At 42.3% G+C, this 17,772-nt stretch overlaps 1 protein-coding gene across 1 annotated transcript; it reads right to left on the reverse strand.

The window, feature by feature from the left end:
- Positions 1 to 2,278: 2,278 nt before the first annotated feature.
- Positions 2,279 to 17,494, reverse strand: snx1a (sorting nexin 1a). The gene is made up of 15 exons (XM_035396662.1): positions 17,319 to 17,494; positions 14,019 to 14,628; positions 10,990 to 11,126; positions 9,688 to 9,754; positions 8,639 to 8,682; positions 8,212 to 8,353; positions 7,602 to 7,680; positions 6,826 to 6,901; positions 6,383 to 6,496; positions 6,005 to 6,098; positions 5,450 to 5,655; positions 5,154 to 5,297; positions 4,910 to 4,990; positions 4,740 to 4,811; positions 2,279 to 4,509 (listed from the first exon to the last, which is right to left on the reverse strand). The coding sequence occupies exons 1-15, from the start codon at positions 17,433 to 17,435 to the stop codon at positions 4,459 to 4,461; spliced, it is 2,034 nt and encodes a 677-aa protein (XP_035252553.1). The 5' UTR covers positions 17,436 to 17,494; the 3' UTR covers positions 2,279 to 4,458.
- Between the last annotated feature and the right edge of the window lie 278 nt (positions 17,495 to 17,772).

The raw sequence follows: 17,772 nt of genomic DNA on the forward strand, positions 1-17,772 counted from the left end.
ATAACTGAAAGAGGTGATAGTAGATTGGAGAGAGATTGGGTGAACATTTAATTTGGTAAATGGGTGGGATTTTATACTAATTTGGGTGGCTGTGGTGCCACGCCTACATTGTAAAAAAGCTTTGAGAATCCTGGGACTAAAGCAACTATATAAATTAAGTTAGATCTTTCATTAATTTTAAGTCCACTGCTCAGCTGCTATGATAGGCCCAAAGGGATAAACTGAGGATAACATGGTGAATTACAATACACTTTATCCTGCAACAGTACAATCATTCAGAGTCAAGATGGCACCATGGGATTTAAAAACAATCCCATATTCATTCCTCCAAAAACTATAGAAACAAGCATTTTAGAATAGGCCACTGTCACAAGACTCACAGTGAGAAATGAGGGAACAGAAAAAACAAGGTGACTAGACACTTCTTGGGTTAGTGTGCCAGTCAGTCATTTTGTTATTTGTTATTGCAAAATGAACACAAGTTTTTCACTTGGCATAACAAATTAGGCTACTTGTAGCCTCCAACCTCTCTATACTTAAACAGCACCATAACAAGTACATTTTAGCCCAATAATCCATATAGCCTAAAGTCGCAGTGTCAGCAAACTGGCAGGTCATATGGTGAGCCTGGCAGGAAGCTGGCCTCCATTTCTGTGGCTGACGTGGCACGTATGGGCCAAGTCATCACCCTGCCCATGGCAGCCCTGATAAAGCAGACCCATTTGGCCAGAAGATTCACTGCAACCCCGGTCCTGGACAGTCACAGGGACTTTAGGCTTACATTGTTATTCAAGACTATTAAAACCGTTGATTACACAAACTTACCGTATCCGGTCACTTCGGTCTGAACTGGCTGAAGATTTAAGTGAAAACGTGCAGGACCTTATAACTGGTTTAACCCTAGATACCCGTCCTTTACAAAACAAAACAAAAGTCTTGCCCTTACCACTCTTCAGCCATTTGGAGCTTAATCCATTATTAGTGATGGGAAAACGGGACTCCATGAACCATAGAGGAGCCATCATGTGACACCAATAAAATGTCCCTGCTCACCCATATCAAAATGCCATGATTGGGTCAAACTGAAAGCACTTCAAGAGCTCTCCCATTTCAGTGATCAGAATGACTCTTCCATCACAAATTACAATTCAATGGTGAGGGCAAACCAGAGGCATAGTGCATTGACTTCACCGCACCTAGAACTAAGTCTCTTAATTACTGATTCACCTGCTGTATATTTGCAGTATATAATAAACATATACAGGTATCATTTTACATTCAAATGGTTCAAAATTAAGTTCTGAAATCCTATCTTAAGTGAGATAGGGTATGAAATAATCCCTGTTGGTTCCAAATGTATATTGGCTATGGCAACAGACTAAGGATATGAAATAAAATACAGCATGCTTCTGGTCCGTGGTAACAGAGACATCCCTACACCCCACCCCACCCCACCCCACCCCACACACTCAAATTCTGACAAATGACGCGTCAGTATTGCGCAACAGCTGGCTCTTCCAAACAACATACCTTCCAGCTGCACCAGCCATGTTAAGACTTGAAGCACTTCTCACCAAAAGCACGGCAGTGCATTTGTTCAGGCTTGTCACGGAGTAGGTACTTTTCCACCAGAGCAAACAACCACAAAACACTGCAAAACCCAGGAGTATGCTTTTTCCACTTCAATTATTTTACATTTGTACAGCAAAAATTCTCATTTAGTGGAAAAAAAACTGGTAGCTGATCATTTAGGACAAGCAATCTGCCCCTGGTGGCACATGCACAAACAGAGAAACCCTGCAGCTGGTAATCATATTGCCAACATGAAAGGAAACAATATATTGTTCCTCAATCCATTCTTGCAAGCTGAATTCAGGAAGGCTCCGAATTATGGTTCACTCTTATAACTGCCGTGTTTGGGGGAACTGAGTGACGAAGTTTTAAAACTTAGGGAAGACATACAAAATGACATTAGTTCATAAAGTTTTAAGTACTGCAGTTTCTAGGCAACATGCATAAATCAAACAAAAATTTAGCAAATGAATGCATTTTCCATCTTAGAAGCTTGACTCTTAGCAGTAATCAAAATGGCTGAATGGCACCCACCTGCCTGAGCACAATGAGCCTCAAGATTTCTCAGGAACCTCACAGACTGTGGGCCCCAGGCTGCTGGGCTCCCAAAAATGAGAAAATGAAAGCCCTGAGGATATTAGTCAACACATGATGAAGTTTCTTTAAATCACATGCCAACCAATGACTTGAAGATGAAACAAGCCACAACAGTTTTATTAACCAACTTTATTTCCAATAATTTATGGCAGTTAAAGCAAACTATTTCATGACTTGAGCTAACATAAGAGGCATATTACAAACATCCCCAGAGTATGCATAAAACACGTTCTCAGCAACATGTCCTGCAACACCACTGCGATAAAGGTGTTAAAAAACGTATGCAATTTAAACAGGGTGAACAGGGACAGTGAAGAACAAAACTTATATGGTTTGAGCTGCAGCAAATTAAAGAAAGAAAGACACAGACTGACACCTAATCTCTGTTCAAATTTCTAAGAAACAAAGGAATGACATTTTCTGTTGGTTTGACCTTGTTAATTGACAAACCGTCATCTTAAACATTAACACAAAGTCAAAACACATGGCATCTTAGACATGTACAGTGGCCTATAGTACACACAACACTTCCAAGTATATGTTCTAAAACAAAAAAAAGTGACAATTGGAGATAATTAATATAAGACTAGTAATTTATCAACAGTGAATAGATGTTAGCTGGGCTGTAGTAGGTCAAATTGTAACTAAAGACCCAGCATATTTTCAGTAACATACACCAGTCATGTTGTGAGCATCACCAGCTTTTACATTGTTGAAGTGCTTTTCTATTTTCAGCAGGTGACATGCAGACTGGTTTATCTGACAAGAAATGTGCAGGGCATGGGCACAGCAAGACCATTCAACTTCAGCCTGCTTTCACTACTTTACAAAGCAAAGACCAATTAAATATGTGCAAAAAACATATTGTGAATGTCTCCTCAGATAAATGCCATTTTCCTGTCACTGTTACAGTTTGAATACAGGCATTTGTGTTCTCTGTGTGGAAGTGCATTTGCTTTTGGAATTTCACAAAGCAGTGGGAAGACTCCACCACAGAGGCAAGACATGGTGAAGGGAAAGAACAGCTGGCATCTTCAAACCCTGCACACTGGAATATCAGCACAAGCTTTTACTCAATAGTCCAGTTAGAGTACAACACAAGTGCTCCTCACTGGATTAGTTTCCCACACCAACTTCAAACAGAACCAAGCAGTATTTTTTAATTCTGCGGCATTGACCACTCAAAATATTACACTGACACTTAGTGGTTAATCCTAACCTACAGAATACTGGATATTCAAAACATTTTTTTTTTGTTTTTGTTTTTGAAAGGTCCAGGAACTGTGCGTTTCATCGTGACATTTCACTCTTCCTCTCTGGCATTACAGTGTACAGAGGTCCTGATCTACAAGTCTGACATCAAATATGCTTTTCTGTGCGAATTACACTTACTGCTGAAGGAGAAAGATCAGGTGCAGTGCATTATTTAAAAGTCAAAATTACAAGCGGTTACTGTAACAGGAGATGTGGTCATTCTCCTCAGAAACAAATAATCAACACATCAATACACCGCGTGGATTAAGGGGTCTTACTTTCAGCTGCCAATACATGTGTGGGCAATCCCGTTAGCCAATCACGTGATTTCTTCACAGCCCCAAGGGTTAATGACTAGCCACCACTGTTCTCTCGCTGTAAAAATCACACTCCCTTCAAACCTGGGTGTCAATTCAGCAAACTACAGGATAGAGAAGTGTCTGGGTGTAAACTTACAACGCGCCACTAGATGGCCTGTCCTACAATATCTGCTCCAAGGGAGACTTGCATCTATTGTAAACTAATAGCAATGCTAATGTGTGCAACCTTTTATCTTTTTCTTTTTTATATATCTTTTTTTTTAAAATCAGAGTGCAATATCCCTCCTTGGTATCTCAACCTACCAAAACCGCTACAAGCCGCACAAGCACCAATACAATTAGTGGTACAATTACTATGGATTTTATGATGGGGCAGATCCCCCCCCTCCCCACTCAAAATGTACCCTCCCCTGACCCTAATAAAGACATTTTCATACATAAAAAACACCTGCCACCAAGCTTTTATCCATCACAGAGATAAAGTTTGTTTTTTGTCATTAAGAAAATATATGTGGAAGTTAAATGAAAAATATACAATTATCAATACAATAGTTAAGATGAAGAGCTATTAGGTTTATGATGAATTAAAAAACATGGATTAGATTGTATCTCTTTCTCTTTACAGAGCATTTCGACTTTCTTTTCTTGGTTTATAGGCGAGAGGTAAAGTGTATAAAAAAGGCAACCTTTTTTCTCTCCAAGTCCTTGCTTTCCATCATGCGATTGCTTTTGCTTCAGGTAGGAATGCATCCCAGTATTTTATGAGCTAGAAGTGAAGAGATTAATAGATCTATTAAAAGGATGCACCAAGGAAGAGCATAAAGGCCTGGTTGTGTTTGTAGAGCAGTTATATCATCCAGGAAAGTGACAACATGCAACAAAAACGTAAAATTCTGCCTTTTTGGAAATTTACCAGTTCAGAAACATTAATCAAAATAATAGTGTTATCATATAAAAGAAAACAAAAAACACACAATTAAAAAAAAAAAAACATACCTGTTGCTGCGAGCGCAAAAGAGATTCCAAATATTTGACTATCTGGTTTTTGAAGTCTCTGGCCTTTTCTTTCTGCAAAAATAAATCCAAAAAATGTCCACATCTGTATCTTTGTGCACTGTGTTCAAAAACCAAACATCGCTGTACAAGAGCAGATTTGCATAACTTACCTCAAACCTGAGTACCTCCTTGCGAACGGTGGCGGAGATCCTCTCAAAGTCTCTATCGTACTGAGTGACCTTGGCCTCCCACTACATGGGGAAACGAAGAGCATGCAAGCGGGAAACACTCAGCAACAAGACAGGAAGTGAAGCCGAGAAGCGGCCATTATGTGCACAAATGAAAGCTGAAGTGGAAGGTGAGTGCAGCAACGGTGTGCGTGTGTGTGTGTGTGTGTGTGCGCGTGCACCTCACCTCGGCGATCTCATCCTTGGCCTGCTGCAGTTTGTCAGGCTTGTTCGCCCACAGCAGCTTCGCCTCGTTCTCCCGCTTCTTCTGCAACATGTTCTGAGCATCCTGCCAACGCTGCCAGGTCTTCATGCGCTGGTCAAAACAGCTCTGTGAACACACGCGCGCGCGCAGGCATACATTATTCAAAATATACTTTATAAAGTGTGGAGGTGAAATCTGAACGTGCACGCGGTTTCATAGAGTATCCTGTGTGTGTTGTAGTACAGCAGCGAGCAGGTGCACTGCGATGCGTTCCATACCCGCACGGACCCCAGCAGGCGGATGTAGTCCGCCAGCAGCTCGGTGAAGATGAAGAAGTCGCTGCTGGCCTGCTCTTGATGCAGCTGCTCGATCTTGTCCTCGACCTCAGCCAGCTGGGACAGGGCGCGCGACAGGGCGGTGTTGTCCTCCGAGCTGCCCAGCATCGCCACGCTCTTCGCAAACACAGCTGTGTTCCCCGAGAGCTCTGGGACAGAGGGACACAGCTGTCACGCACCTTCTGGGGTCACCCTCACAAACCTCTGAGCTGGGCCATAGCAGGGGCTTCAGGCCTTCGGCTCAGAAGCCAGTTTACAAGACCTAAACCCCATGCACTTTAAGCACAGCAAGCGACACCCACCACTTGCAACACACAATTTACAGAAGACAGGTATCCATTGCAGAGGGTTAATCAAGAGTGGCCACTCAGGCATTGTGGCATTGTCCATGCAGAGAGCTGACAACTACAGGCTGGGTTTATCAAAGACACAGTCACTCCAGACTTACACCTGGTATGACACAGCAGTCTGCTCTTTGCAGAGCCTAAAGGGCCTCACCCTTCCTGTGGTTGACCAATGAGTCCACCATGACATGGAGTTTCCTGAGCTGCTGTTCCTCAACCTCCACCTCCTGGAGTTTCTCCTCAAACCACTGTAAGAACAAGGACTGCATGTCAAGGCCAGAGGCCTAACTCAATTAAACATCCTATTCAATTCCAGTCTTTGTTCTGGACGACCTCCTGAATGTGCTTCATGATTGTATTGGGTTTACAAGTCATTTAAATGTGAAGACTTCTGAAATCAATAAACTGAAAGAAAATAAAATGGCATGCCTTATCAAAGTGTGGACTCACTGTCACCACCAGGAATCTAAAATGTAGAACAGTTATTCCAAATGAAACCAAACTGCCCAAAATAAAGTAGGAAAGCACTTACAATATCGGACTCATTCATTTTGATGGTCATCTTGTTGACAGCGTCTGTGGCCTTGTTGATCATCTTCAGGAAACCAGCCCCACTCAGGGTCTGTGTGCTCACCGCCCTGGGCAACTGAGACACACACAAATAAGCATACACACACACACACACACACACACACACACACACACACACACACAAGCAGGCCCAGGGGTTTTAAAGACAGTGCAGGGACAGCAGAGACGGGGCTGATTTACAGCATTAGGGTGGAATTCACACGTAGAATTTAATATGCAGTTCAGTCAGTGTATACCCAAGAGACTAACAGGCAACACGATATACTAAAATAGAACATTTTTATAATGTGCAGGTCACCACACCCTAAAAACCAGTGACATTTGTACAAAAGCATCTTTAAAGAAAGTGTAAGCCAACCCCTCTTCAAAACAAAGGGTTCCTACCTCATCTTTTTCCAGGAACTCACGGACATCAGGATCCTGTAACAGGGATGGGTGAAGGACCACTCTCTGGAGATACCTGTAGCACGGAAACATTTCAGAGAAACAGCAAAGCACTGCACACAGTCAGGCTCACTGACCCAAATTAGATCAGGAACACTTTCTGGACAGTTTAAACGATGCATAACTGAGCAAAAATGAACAATGCTGGAGTGCTCAATGTGCGAATTAAGTTAGCTTCACTATTAAACCCCTCTGGTCTGCAGTGTGCATGTAGCCTGCTTATGCCAACTGCGCACAGAAGGTACATGCAGTGGCTATACAGCTTAACTAGTGGACTGGAAGTGAAAAAGTAGTGACTGGCAGCGCATGCCGAGGACAGAATGTGCCACGGTCTCAAAAATGAGCAGAAGATGGGACAGGCCTGAAACTATGACTGGACATTAAAAAACTGCCAGAAAAATGTTTTTTGTTTTTTTAATGACTAAATATAACTATAGAAATGATTTAGGAGTAAACCAGAGTTGCAGGTTCAAGTCCTAGCTGGCACTGGCACAGCTGTATGCAACTGCCTGGGCCGGGTTTACTTATTTAACCTGAAGTGTTGCTGTAAACGCTAAGCTGTATAAATAATAAACATAAATAAATAAGGGCATAAACTACCCTTGGGTCTTGCAAGGAAATAAATAATGCAAATGCAATGCAAAAATGCCAAACAGGCAAAAGCGACTTGCATGAAGCGGCATCTGTGCAGAACCGCAGTGCTGCCTAAAGCTCACCTTTCCAGAGCCGCTCTCCTCCTCTCCACAAACTCTGCACTGGAAGTGTCATCTTTGCCAACTTTTACTTTGGTCATCCCTGTCAAACCAAATTATGCACCGATTACCACCCAAATGGCGACATGCGCAAGGACCAGAACACATTCATAAGAAAGCTGTCTCTCCCTAGACAGACGTAAACATCTTTGCATTATTTGATTTGGAACCCACAACCACGCAGCATGAGTTTTGCTCATCAAATTTGATGTCCTGGGTATTTAGCTGTCATCGCATAACTTGCAGTTACTGGTCAAAGACTGGAGAGAAAAGTAAATAAGATTCAAATCAGATGAGCAAACTGGTGTTGTTTAAAAGAGTTGTCTGCATTACAAAATCAAAATGGTGGTGGTAAATCTAAGCTTATCACCACAGTTACTTTGAATCACAAGTGTCCATCATGATTTAAATTATAATGCTTCTCAAAGCATTCAGTGTTCTGACTGAAAAAGAAAAATGAAATCGTGACCAGTGATTGGTAGAGGAAGCAGACGGAAGGCTCTGGTTTGACCTTTGGGTGCTTAGATTTCTGAGAAAGCACCAAAACACTTGAGCTCAATGAGAATCTCCTTACCCACAATGCTCTTCTCTGGGGGCGGGGGCACGATGTAGCCATTCTGCGAGTGCTTCTCAGAAAGCTTCTCATAGAGCCCCAGGAAATCGCTGAACCTCCTCCTCACTGTAAACGTCTTACCCCTGAACATAGGCAATGTGGTCTGAAAAATAGGGCCAGCCATAAAGAAGCACTTGAGATCAAAGCAATCAGATCTGGCGTCTTCAGGATGATGTGGGGAAAATGAACTGACAGCATATCCAATGACACAGATGACTCAGCAAGTACCAAAAGCATTCAAAAATGATTCTAAAAAAAGCATTCTAAAATTCTCAAAACAAGGTGAATAAATGGGACTTTAAGAGCATGGATCATAACTCATTTCAGAATTCAGAAGTGTGGACATCCTTTGAAGACATCTTGATTCGGTACAATCCCAGATACGCACCTGTGTGGAAACTTTGTAGGCCATGTACGCATTCATGCCATCCCCTATAGGTCGAAAAATAAAAGGAAAGGGGAAAAAATATTAAAAATAAATAAAATGGTATCAAAGATGCACCCTCTGAAATTTTAAATATAGGCTGGATGCAAACTGTTCCACTTTCTAGTACAATTAGACCTCAGCTTAAATACAGATATTGTGCAGAATTATGGGAACTCAGCTGCAAGGAAACAGGCAGGCAAAGAGCCAAGTGAATGAGAAATTTGCTACGAGCGTAGCAGAAAAGAGCCGGTTAGACTGTGAATGACGCATGCATTTCCATTTCAGCTGGAGAACACAGTCACAGAATTTAAGGAGGGGGGGGGAGGAGGGGGTGGGGAACAGGCAAGGAAATCAACTAATAATATGGAAGAGGAGAGACGATGACTGCATTTACTCATTCGGAAAATTAAACCTTATTCCACTTGGAAGTCTAATACAAGGCCTGCACATGTACAGAGGTATCTTGCGTGAGGAAGTCAGCCAGTTAGTTTACAATGAAAATGTTGGGGCAAGCTCAAAGTCCTTACATCTGGAACGATGACCAGACAGAAGTACTCATTTCTGTATTACAATAATTAAACATTGTGTAAAACATGGACGGCAGAAAATATCAAAAGAGCGTGTTGTAGGGCTATCAACCTAAATGCATAAACTCATTCGATTTTTAATTACAATTGTTATTACAAAGGTTAAAGACAGGATGGTAGATGGGAAATGTGGTCATAGATCAGACTTATGGGGACTCCCACAGAAAATTCTATGTTAAAAAGGTTTAACATAGAAATTAATTGGAGGAGTTGCTTTGTTTCTTTGCATTTTGGGTTTTTCCTGCACAAACAAAATTCAGGAAAAAGAGATTTTTCAACTAAATTATAATTGCACAGCCAACAGCATGAGCAAGACAAATAAGCTGATAAAAACCAATGAAAACTACTACTGATGGACCTTACAATGTTCAAATTAGCGCCATCTTAGTATTCTTCTCGAATGAGAATGTGCAATATGCTTACCGACTTTCTCTGGGTTGGTAACAGCAATATTCAGCTCAAACTTGTCCTCACTCTCCTCTTCCTCCAGCTTGATCAAAAAAAAAAGCCATTACTGAACATCAACAACTGCAGCACTCACAGAACTGTGCTTCCCGCCTCCACGCATCTGCTCAACATCATGCACATGAAAACAACAGGCCCCAATTAAACACAAAATTTAAATGTAATCATGCATTTATTTTTCTAGGTGCACAGAGACCAATAAAAGAGACGGACGAAACACAACCAGTATGAACGAGGTGCAGACAATCCAGTTAATTTATAATAAAGTCACAAACACTCCCACAGTCTAGTTATACTTCAATGAGATGGGCCTCCACTTGAGAGTCAAGTGTACAAGCGCATGAGGAGTGACTTTCTCCGTTTCTTAATCATGAGGCACTCAGGGATGCCAGTGGTGCCCATCCAGACATAACTAAAGCTGGGAATACACCAAGCCAACAAACGGTCGACAACAGCAGGGGACCGAGCATCAGGGTAGTCTGCCTGGTGTGTGTGTGTGTGTATTGTTGCCTCTGGTTGGCCCTTGCAAAAGGCATCCGGACCCCACCGGTGTCCCAGATTTAAAAAAAAAAAAATATATATATATATATATATATTATATAAAATTTAATTGGGCCCTTTCGGTTAGCCCTTCAAGCCAATCAGTGGGCAGCAGATTTTTGATGTGGGAGAAGGGGCGTGGGGCAGAATTGGAAGACAAAAACAAATGGCTGGTGTCTCTGCAGCAAACGGCGATCTGTCTGGGTGTTGTGTGCTGTAACCATGGCATGTTGACCCGACGAGATGGAAGACACGCTTTTGATCAAGGAGAGGACACCACTGAATTATGCTACAGAACAGGCCTACAGCGATAAAACGATTTGATCCAGACTGTGGCGCAAAATAGTGGAGGCTGTTGGATGTTTGGGGATAACCTAAAGTTTAATTCCAGTGTTAACCAGTGATAATGTGATGTGTCCACCTCCACCTGAACCGCCTGTAATGTAACCGAGCAAAGCATGCAAACGAGGAGGCGACTGTTGGCGCAGTGTGGTGTGAACAAGGAGGCGGCCACTGGCGCAGTGTGGCCACTTTATCAGAATCAGGCCAGATCACACCTGACCAGCGCCGAGGCCCCCCGTGTTGTCAGCTCACTATCAAGCGTCCATCGGCTTGGGAGCATTCCCGGCTTAACACTCATTCAATTCCTGCTCGTCAGATTGAGCCCTGTCTGGGGGCGGGCACACCACACTGGGGGTGGCACCCTGCAGAAGGCCCTACCTCCTCCAGGGACTTGGGCTGCAGTTTTGATGAGCTGGGTGTGACAGAGACAGAGGGGACGGACGCGGGAGGCTTGGCAGGTTCTCTCTTCTTGCGGTCATTGGCCGGGCTGTCCAGGGACAGCTCCACTGTGGCCTCTGAGGAGAGAATGAGCAAACAGCAGAGTTCTGAACTGGATTCCATTCAATAGAACATTAAACAGATATCCTTCTATTCAATACAGTAACACTTAACACTTTATTCAGCCCAAAAGAAATGCTTAAACATTAGACCAGGAAAGATTACAAAATGACCAATTTACATGAAATGCAGCATGAACTATGAAATATTACTTGGCACTTAGCTTTCACATTTAAAAAACAGACTACTTCAGTCACACAGGCAGCACTTGGTCAACACCAATAAGACGAATACCAATTTCAAATGCGACTTGTACAAAATGTTTTTTCCTGAGGATACTCAGAAATAGATTCAGCATTGAAAATCTGAACATACAATTAATTTGAAATGTGTTTTAGACCAACTTTGATTTTATGATTCATTAAATGAAGTAAGTGATGTGGCATGCTGCTTGTGGCATAAGAGCATAGCAGAGGCCCAGATTAGTGTGCTGCTGAGCACAGTTTTGCAAAACCATCAAGGGGCCTGCTGTATCCTCCTGAGGAAGTCACCACTGAGTCAATAAAGAACCTAATAATATACTGGGCTAAACAGTGTGCATGAAAGATGGTACAGAAAACACACAAGACATTAACAGAGAGGAAACTGCATTACATTTTTCAATTCAGAATACGATTACCCTATCTAAATCTCCAAAATGCTAGTCTATGACACCCAGGTTTTTAGTGCTTTCAAAGAAATTATATTCAATTCTTCAATTCAAAATGGAGCATGAAAGGGCTAGATTAACTACAAGGCTTCGAGAACATGTGATAAGCAGGACAGCTGAAATACTGACTGAATCAAAGACCCTTTTTACAGAAAACGAATACACATCCTGATTTAGTTAATGTGCATTTGTTACTTTCCATCAGTGGTTCCCAACCCTGTTCCTGGAGATGTACTGTCCTGTAGGGTTGCATTTCAAACCTAATTTGACACACCTGATTCTACCAATTAGCTGTTCAAGGAGATCTCTAGCTGCTGAATGAGAAGTGCTTTGTAAGAACTGTAGTGAAAACCTACAGGATGACAGATCTCCGGGAAATAGGGTGGACACCACTAGTTTGTATCAACAGGATATTAACCAGGGTTATTTACAACACGGTGCTTTTCATTGGACCTGAGCTAGGAGATAAATTCTATTTGCCCCAAGATTCCAACATTGACAGGTCATGTGGCAGGATGTTTCAATGAAGGCATCTATGGCCCTCTGAAATCCTGTTTCCCTCAGTTTGGCAGAGTCAGGGAAAGCAGCTGAATGCCCTGTAGCCAGATGCCATATTAAGAGATATGCAACTCAGAGAAAAATATTATATTTCACACATAAAAGGTTTTTCTAAACAGTAATATCCTGGAGTCCAAACAACAGCACAAAATCCACTCTGTCAGCACAATTCCAGGCAGGTCAGACTCCGAGATTAGTCATTATTAGCCAGTGTCAGTGGGGGGCATTTTCAGGCCTGCCTTCCTGTTCCTGTTTTGCAAAGATACACAGCTGAGACAGCAACTTCCTTATGTCACAGGACCATTGAAACCTACTATCCACTAACCCAGGAAACACGAGGAAGCTCTCAGATGCTGACTTGAATCTATGCACTTGTGCTGTATCTGAACTTAAAACTATCAGTCCAACCACAACCTCTGACAGGATTGGAAATAATGTTCTGAGACAGGACCTGGGAGATTAATCACAATTTTACTTGGGACTTAGCAGCCAGACGATTGTTAAAATGCAAAATCAAACTCCGTTAATTTGCAAACGGCACAGTGCTGGGAAGCATCCGACAGCCCATCCCATGTGAGATTATGCAGCCAAATGACTCTCAGCAGAGGTGTGGCTCCACACATAGTGTGCCAGGAATTCACAAGTAAAATCATAAAATCTGGAAATTCAACATATACTGGCTTTAGGAACAGTGGTTCTGTGTTTAAGGTACTCAAGAAAGCTTCAGATATGGGTGCCTTAATGTCGAGCTAAGGCAGTCATTATCAAAGGCTGTTGTACCTGCTCCTGACAGGTTAGCTTGGATTTCCTGGAGTGAAGAGGGAGCTATTTTCACAGGGCTTCTGTAAAGTGCACTTGTACTGGATATGCAAGTCCGACTAGACTGGTTTATAAACAAAACTAACCCCAAAATTGAGTACACAATTGAGTAGATACATGTAAAATCATGGTTATCTTACTATCAGTCAGTCAATCTCAATTTTCCTGTTTCTTTTTTTTTTTTTTTTTCACATTCATGCATGTTCCAAGCCATAGGAACTCGCACGATTTGCTCATTCACCAACACATTCAGTTTTAACTGGTGGCTCAGACTGCTGACAAAAGGGTCTTCCACAACAATGCTGTAAGAGAAACTGCTAACTGTATCTAAAGTGGAGCTGAGAGCCTTTTCTGCATGTCTGGTGCTTTGTGCTCATTGGAGCCAAATGGTTGAAAGGTTGATAACGGATAAGTAGGTGACAAAAAGATAAGCCAAGGGGGTGGGGCGGGGTGTCATTCCAGGAACTGTGAGCTGGTCATGGTAGGAAGGTGCTGCACTAGTGTCAAACTTGGAAATAGAGGAGCAAGAACAGGCCAGAACAGAGACATGTTTAGACATGCACATTACAAGCTGTTGTGTGTGTGTGCTCTGTGTATGTGCTGGGTTAAGGCATGTTGCAAGGGTGTCATTACAGTGTTGAAGCAAAATAATCATTTTCAACATCTCACACAGCATTCTCCCATAACTTCAATAGGGAGAGCTGCCCAGACATTCAAAACTCTATTCTCCGCCGCCGCCGCCGCCCCGCCCCGCCCCGCCCCCCCCCCACACCCACCAAAATTCAGCAGCAGGTGGCAGATGAGCATTGATAGACTAACATACCTGCAAATATGTCCTGCTCTTCATCATCTGAGTGTATGCCATTTGTCTTGGAATTGGTTTGGGTGTTAGTCACGGTGTTACTGGTGGTTACAGCAGTGATGGTGGTGGTGGTAACAGACTCTTCACTGAAGATATCACCTGGAGGTTCGTTGAAAATATCAGTTGGCGGTTCACTGAGGATATCAGTTGCCGGTTCACTGAAGATATCAGTTGGTGGTTCACTGAGGATATCAGCTGGTGGTACACTGAGGATATCAGTTGGCGGTTCACTGAGGATATCAGCTGGGGGTTCGCTGAGGATATCAGTTGGCGGTTCACTAAAGATATCAGCAGGTGGTTCACTGAGGATATCAGTTAGCGGTTCACTGAAGATATCAGCTGGTGGTTCACTGAGGATATCAGTTAGCGGTTCACTGAAGATATCAGCTGGTGGTTCACTGAGGATATCAGCAGGTGGTTCGCTGAGGATATCAGCAGGTGGTTCACTGAAGATATCAGCAGGTGGTTCGCTGAGGATATCAGCAGGTGGATCACTGAGGATATCAGATGGCACTTTGCTGACATCACTTTCCTGCACAAGTGGCTCGATCTCAGCTTGTACTGGAATGCTCTGTAGAAATTTAAAATGATACAATAAAGATCATGCATACAAAAAGATAAGGTTTACATGGGATGGCAGTGTAATGGAACTGGGCTTGAAACTCAAGGTTCTAATCCCAGAGAGGCCATAGCCACTGTACCCATGAACTGTAATTAGCTTTTAATGCTACAGAGAATATCCCCTAAAATGTCCAGTTGTATTAGTAACTGTGGGTAGGGGCATGTTCTACATCTGTCACACATGGAAAAGGCATAGAAAGAATAATTTTTGATGCATGCCCTTGGCAACCCACTACAGACAATTTCTTTGGAGTATAAAAATGTAGGGCAGACAGGTTGTTTTTAGATCATGCACAGCAACTTCAGGTGGAGCAGATTATTTCACATAGACAGCTGGAGACAGTCTCACTATCCTTCAGTACTCTCTGACATTAGGTTTGGAAACAAAATTCTGACTAAAAACCTGTGTTTGATGACCTCAAATACTAAAGAGCACAGATTTTTCTTGGCTACATATGTGGGTGAAGCTGTAGAATAAAAGGGAGTAAAAGCTTAATTCCAGTCCGCACTATTTTGTACAGAGATGTTATCTCTTCGCCATCTAATATTACCCTTTTTAAAACACAATAAGAGCAGCTAAAGGGTGTGCTGCCCTTAGAAGTGATCGGTAGCCCACCAACAAGCATTTTCCTTACTAAAAGCCACCAAGTACAACAGGAAAGGCAGTATTCAGAACTGAGGCATATCTCTCACTGATGATTACTGGAAGACTGCAGGTTCCTGGGTTGTGGACTCAATGGAGCAGGAACTCCCACACTGGCTGGTTTAAAGCCACCTGTAGCCAGACAAAACTAATACAATCTGGTCCCACCACTAAAGACTCCCTCTCAAAGCGAGCACAGGACAAAAGCTCAACTCTGCAACATCTTGGCTAAAGGGCCCAGCGTTAAATGATGGACAGCACCTTCACAGACTGGGGAGCCCTAATATCATACTTTCCAAATGCATTTATAGCATAGGCATTTCTGTTAGCATTTACCCAATAATATATTGGACTTTAAGTTCTCTGCAAAGTGTCAAATGACTCAGCTCAGTGACCACTTCCTTTAGGATTAGATTTAAACCTCTTACATTATCAGTTCCACACCTGCAGCAAAAAGCCAGTCCCACCCTCATACTTACAAAAAAGGTAACATTGGTTTGTTTGTCAAACCTTAAAATATTCCTTTCTGACCACATCTTTTCAAAAGAATATCCTCTGCACAAGTCTATTATCGCCATACACATCTCCTGTTTGCTGGTATCGGTCCATGGCTTAATCTTAACTAAATTTCCTTGCAGTCAATTTGGCAGCAGAAGTCGAAATAGCTGCTTATTGAAATGATCTATTAAACAGCCAACTGTGGTTGGCGGAAAACTATACCGATACTAAGAATATACAATAAAATAACCATTTCATCTTGTGTACAATTTTACAACAGTCGTGTGTGCGATACATCGTTCTGCGGGCTGACTGTAAACTTGCCCAAACCCTCTCAGGGTTCGAGGATACAAAAATCCATGTAAGATATCAAAAATACGTCATTTTCTAATGTAGGTTGGTTGTTAATGTTTTAGATAGTCAACACGAATTGCTTGAGCGCTGTGGTAACTGTATTCAGGAGGCGAAGTCTTGTAGAATCAACGCTGGACATTCACCTTCAATTCAATTTCATATAATTTCATGCTAACGGCCTGCTGAGCAGAATTCGGAGCAAACAGTTAGACGGAGTAGTCTAAAACAGTTTGGATTTGTTATCCCCAAACATACTTCTTATATTCCCATGCCCGTTGAATTCGTGTCTAAGGATATATAAGTTAACAGAATTTAGCCGGTAACCTGGAGGTCCACTGAAGAATGTAGTTAGGCTGCTGTCTATTATTATACCGTTTGCAAGTTAATCATTTAGCTAGCCAACCAGCTATCGCGCTACATACATCCCTCTGCTTCTGGGCGACTCAGTGTGGAACAATAAACGTAGCAACAAACCACAACACGTTACAACAGTCACCCTTAACACGGCTGTTTTTTTTTTTTTTTTTGCAATAAACTGGAGCAAGTTGCTAATCAGCTAACTAAGCTGCCGATGGGTGAAAGAACTGGAGATGATGTCAATGGTTAGCTGAGGCACTGTTCCGTTCCCTTTCTGTAGTTAAATTATCAGATCAGATAAAACACTTATCGTTAGCAACGTTCATTAATTGCCCACACAATGAAGCAGTTCTGCTTCCCAGTTCAGCAAATATCTGACAAACAGCATTAACATTAGTTACTAACTGTTGGCTACGATAGCTAGCTACTATTATTACTAAGGTAGCTAGCTAGCTACGCGGAACTTGCCTGTTGGTGTTGGCCATTTTCAGGCTTGCTTGCCACCTGACCAGCAAAAAATCAAGCAGTTTAGGCTGTAATGTTATTTTAGCTGCCATGCATAAACATCGAGCACCCGCAAATGATGTCTTGCTTGTCTGTAACGTTACTGAATTTTAATGGCAATCCAGGCGCATTCATAGGCCTAGCTGGCAAAATGTATCGCAACCAACAACAGTTAGCAAACTGGGTGGACACAGAGGAACTTTTCGCGGACACTAGATCACTCCAATAGAACACAAAGTCTCCTATTTACACACACAGGAACATTCAAACTATCCCTGACTTACTTTGCCGGTGAAGATATCCTCTCCTTCGTCGCTGTCTCCATCTCCAGTTTCTGGGTCAGGTTCTTGATCTTCGGATTCGGGGAAGGGAGGGGGACTACGCTCTGAACTGGCCGCCATCTTTATTCAATGCAACTGGCTGGAGACTGCAGCATCGTAAAACTTATTGGACGCGGAGATCAGGGAAAAAAACTTTAAAGGGGAAACAATAAATACAACGACATCTGCTGGTAACAAGGAATGCATAGATAAAAAGATAATCAGTTACTAGCGTCAATCAGTTTAGCAGATTGCTTGACTTTAAAGTTACAGAATTTTGCCTGCAAAATATTATTTAAAATGATTATGCACACAATCAAAACATCGGTCTATCAGATTAAATTACGAATACGGTATTTTCAGAGACGTTTAACGTATTTATTTCAAGTAAAGTTTTCTAGATTAACGTGAACAACCG

The sequence above is a fragment of the Anguilla anguilla genome, chromosome 16, assembly GCF_013347855.1.
Source record: "Anguilla anguilla isolate fAngAng1 chromosome 16, fAngAng1.pri, whole genome shotgun sequence".
Taxonomy (NCBI): Eukaryota; Metazoa; Chordata; class Actinopteri; order Anguilliformes; family Anguillidae; genus Anguilla; species Anguilla anguilla.

Excerpts from the sequence above, each read along its gene's own strand:
- snx1a (XM_035396662.1), bottom strand. The coding sequence starts at position 17,435 with ATGGCGGCCAGTTCAGAGCGTAGTCCCCCTCCCTTCCCCGAATCCGAA. Across the intron at positions 8,683-9,687 it reads TACCAACCCAGAGAAAGTCG|GGGATGGCATGAATGCGTAC; the intron begins GTAAGCATATTG and ends TTCGACCTATAG. Across the intron at positions 4,510-4,739 it reads TTTTGCGCTCGCAGCAACAG|CTCATAAAATACTGGGATGC; the intron begins GTATGTTTTTTT and ends CTTCACTTCTAG.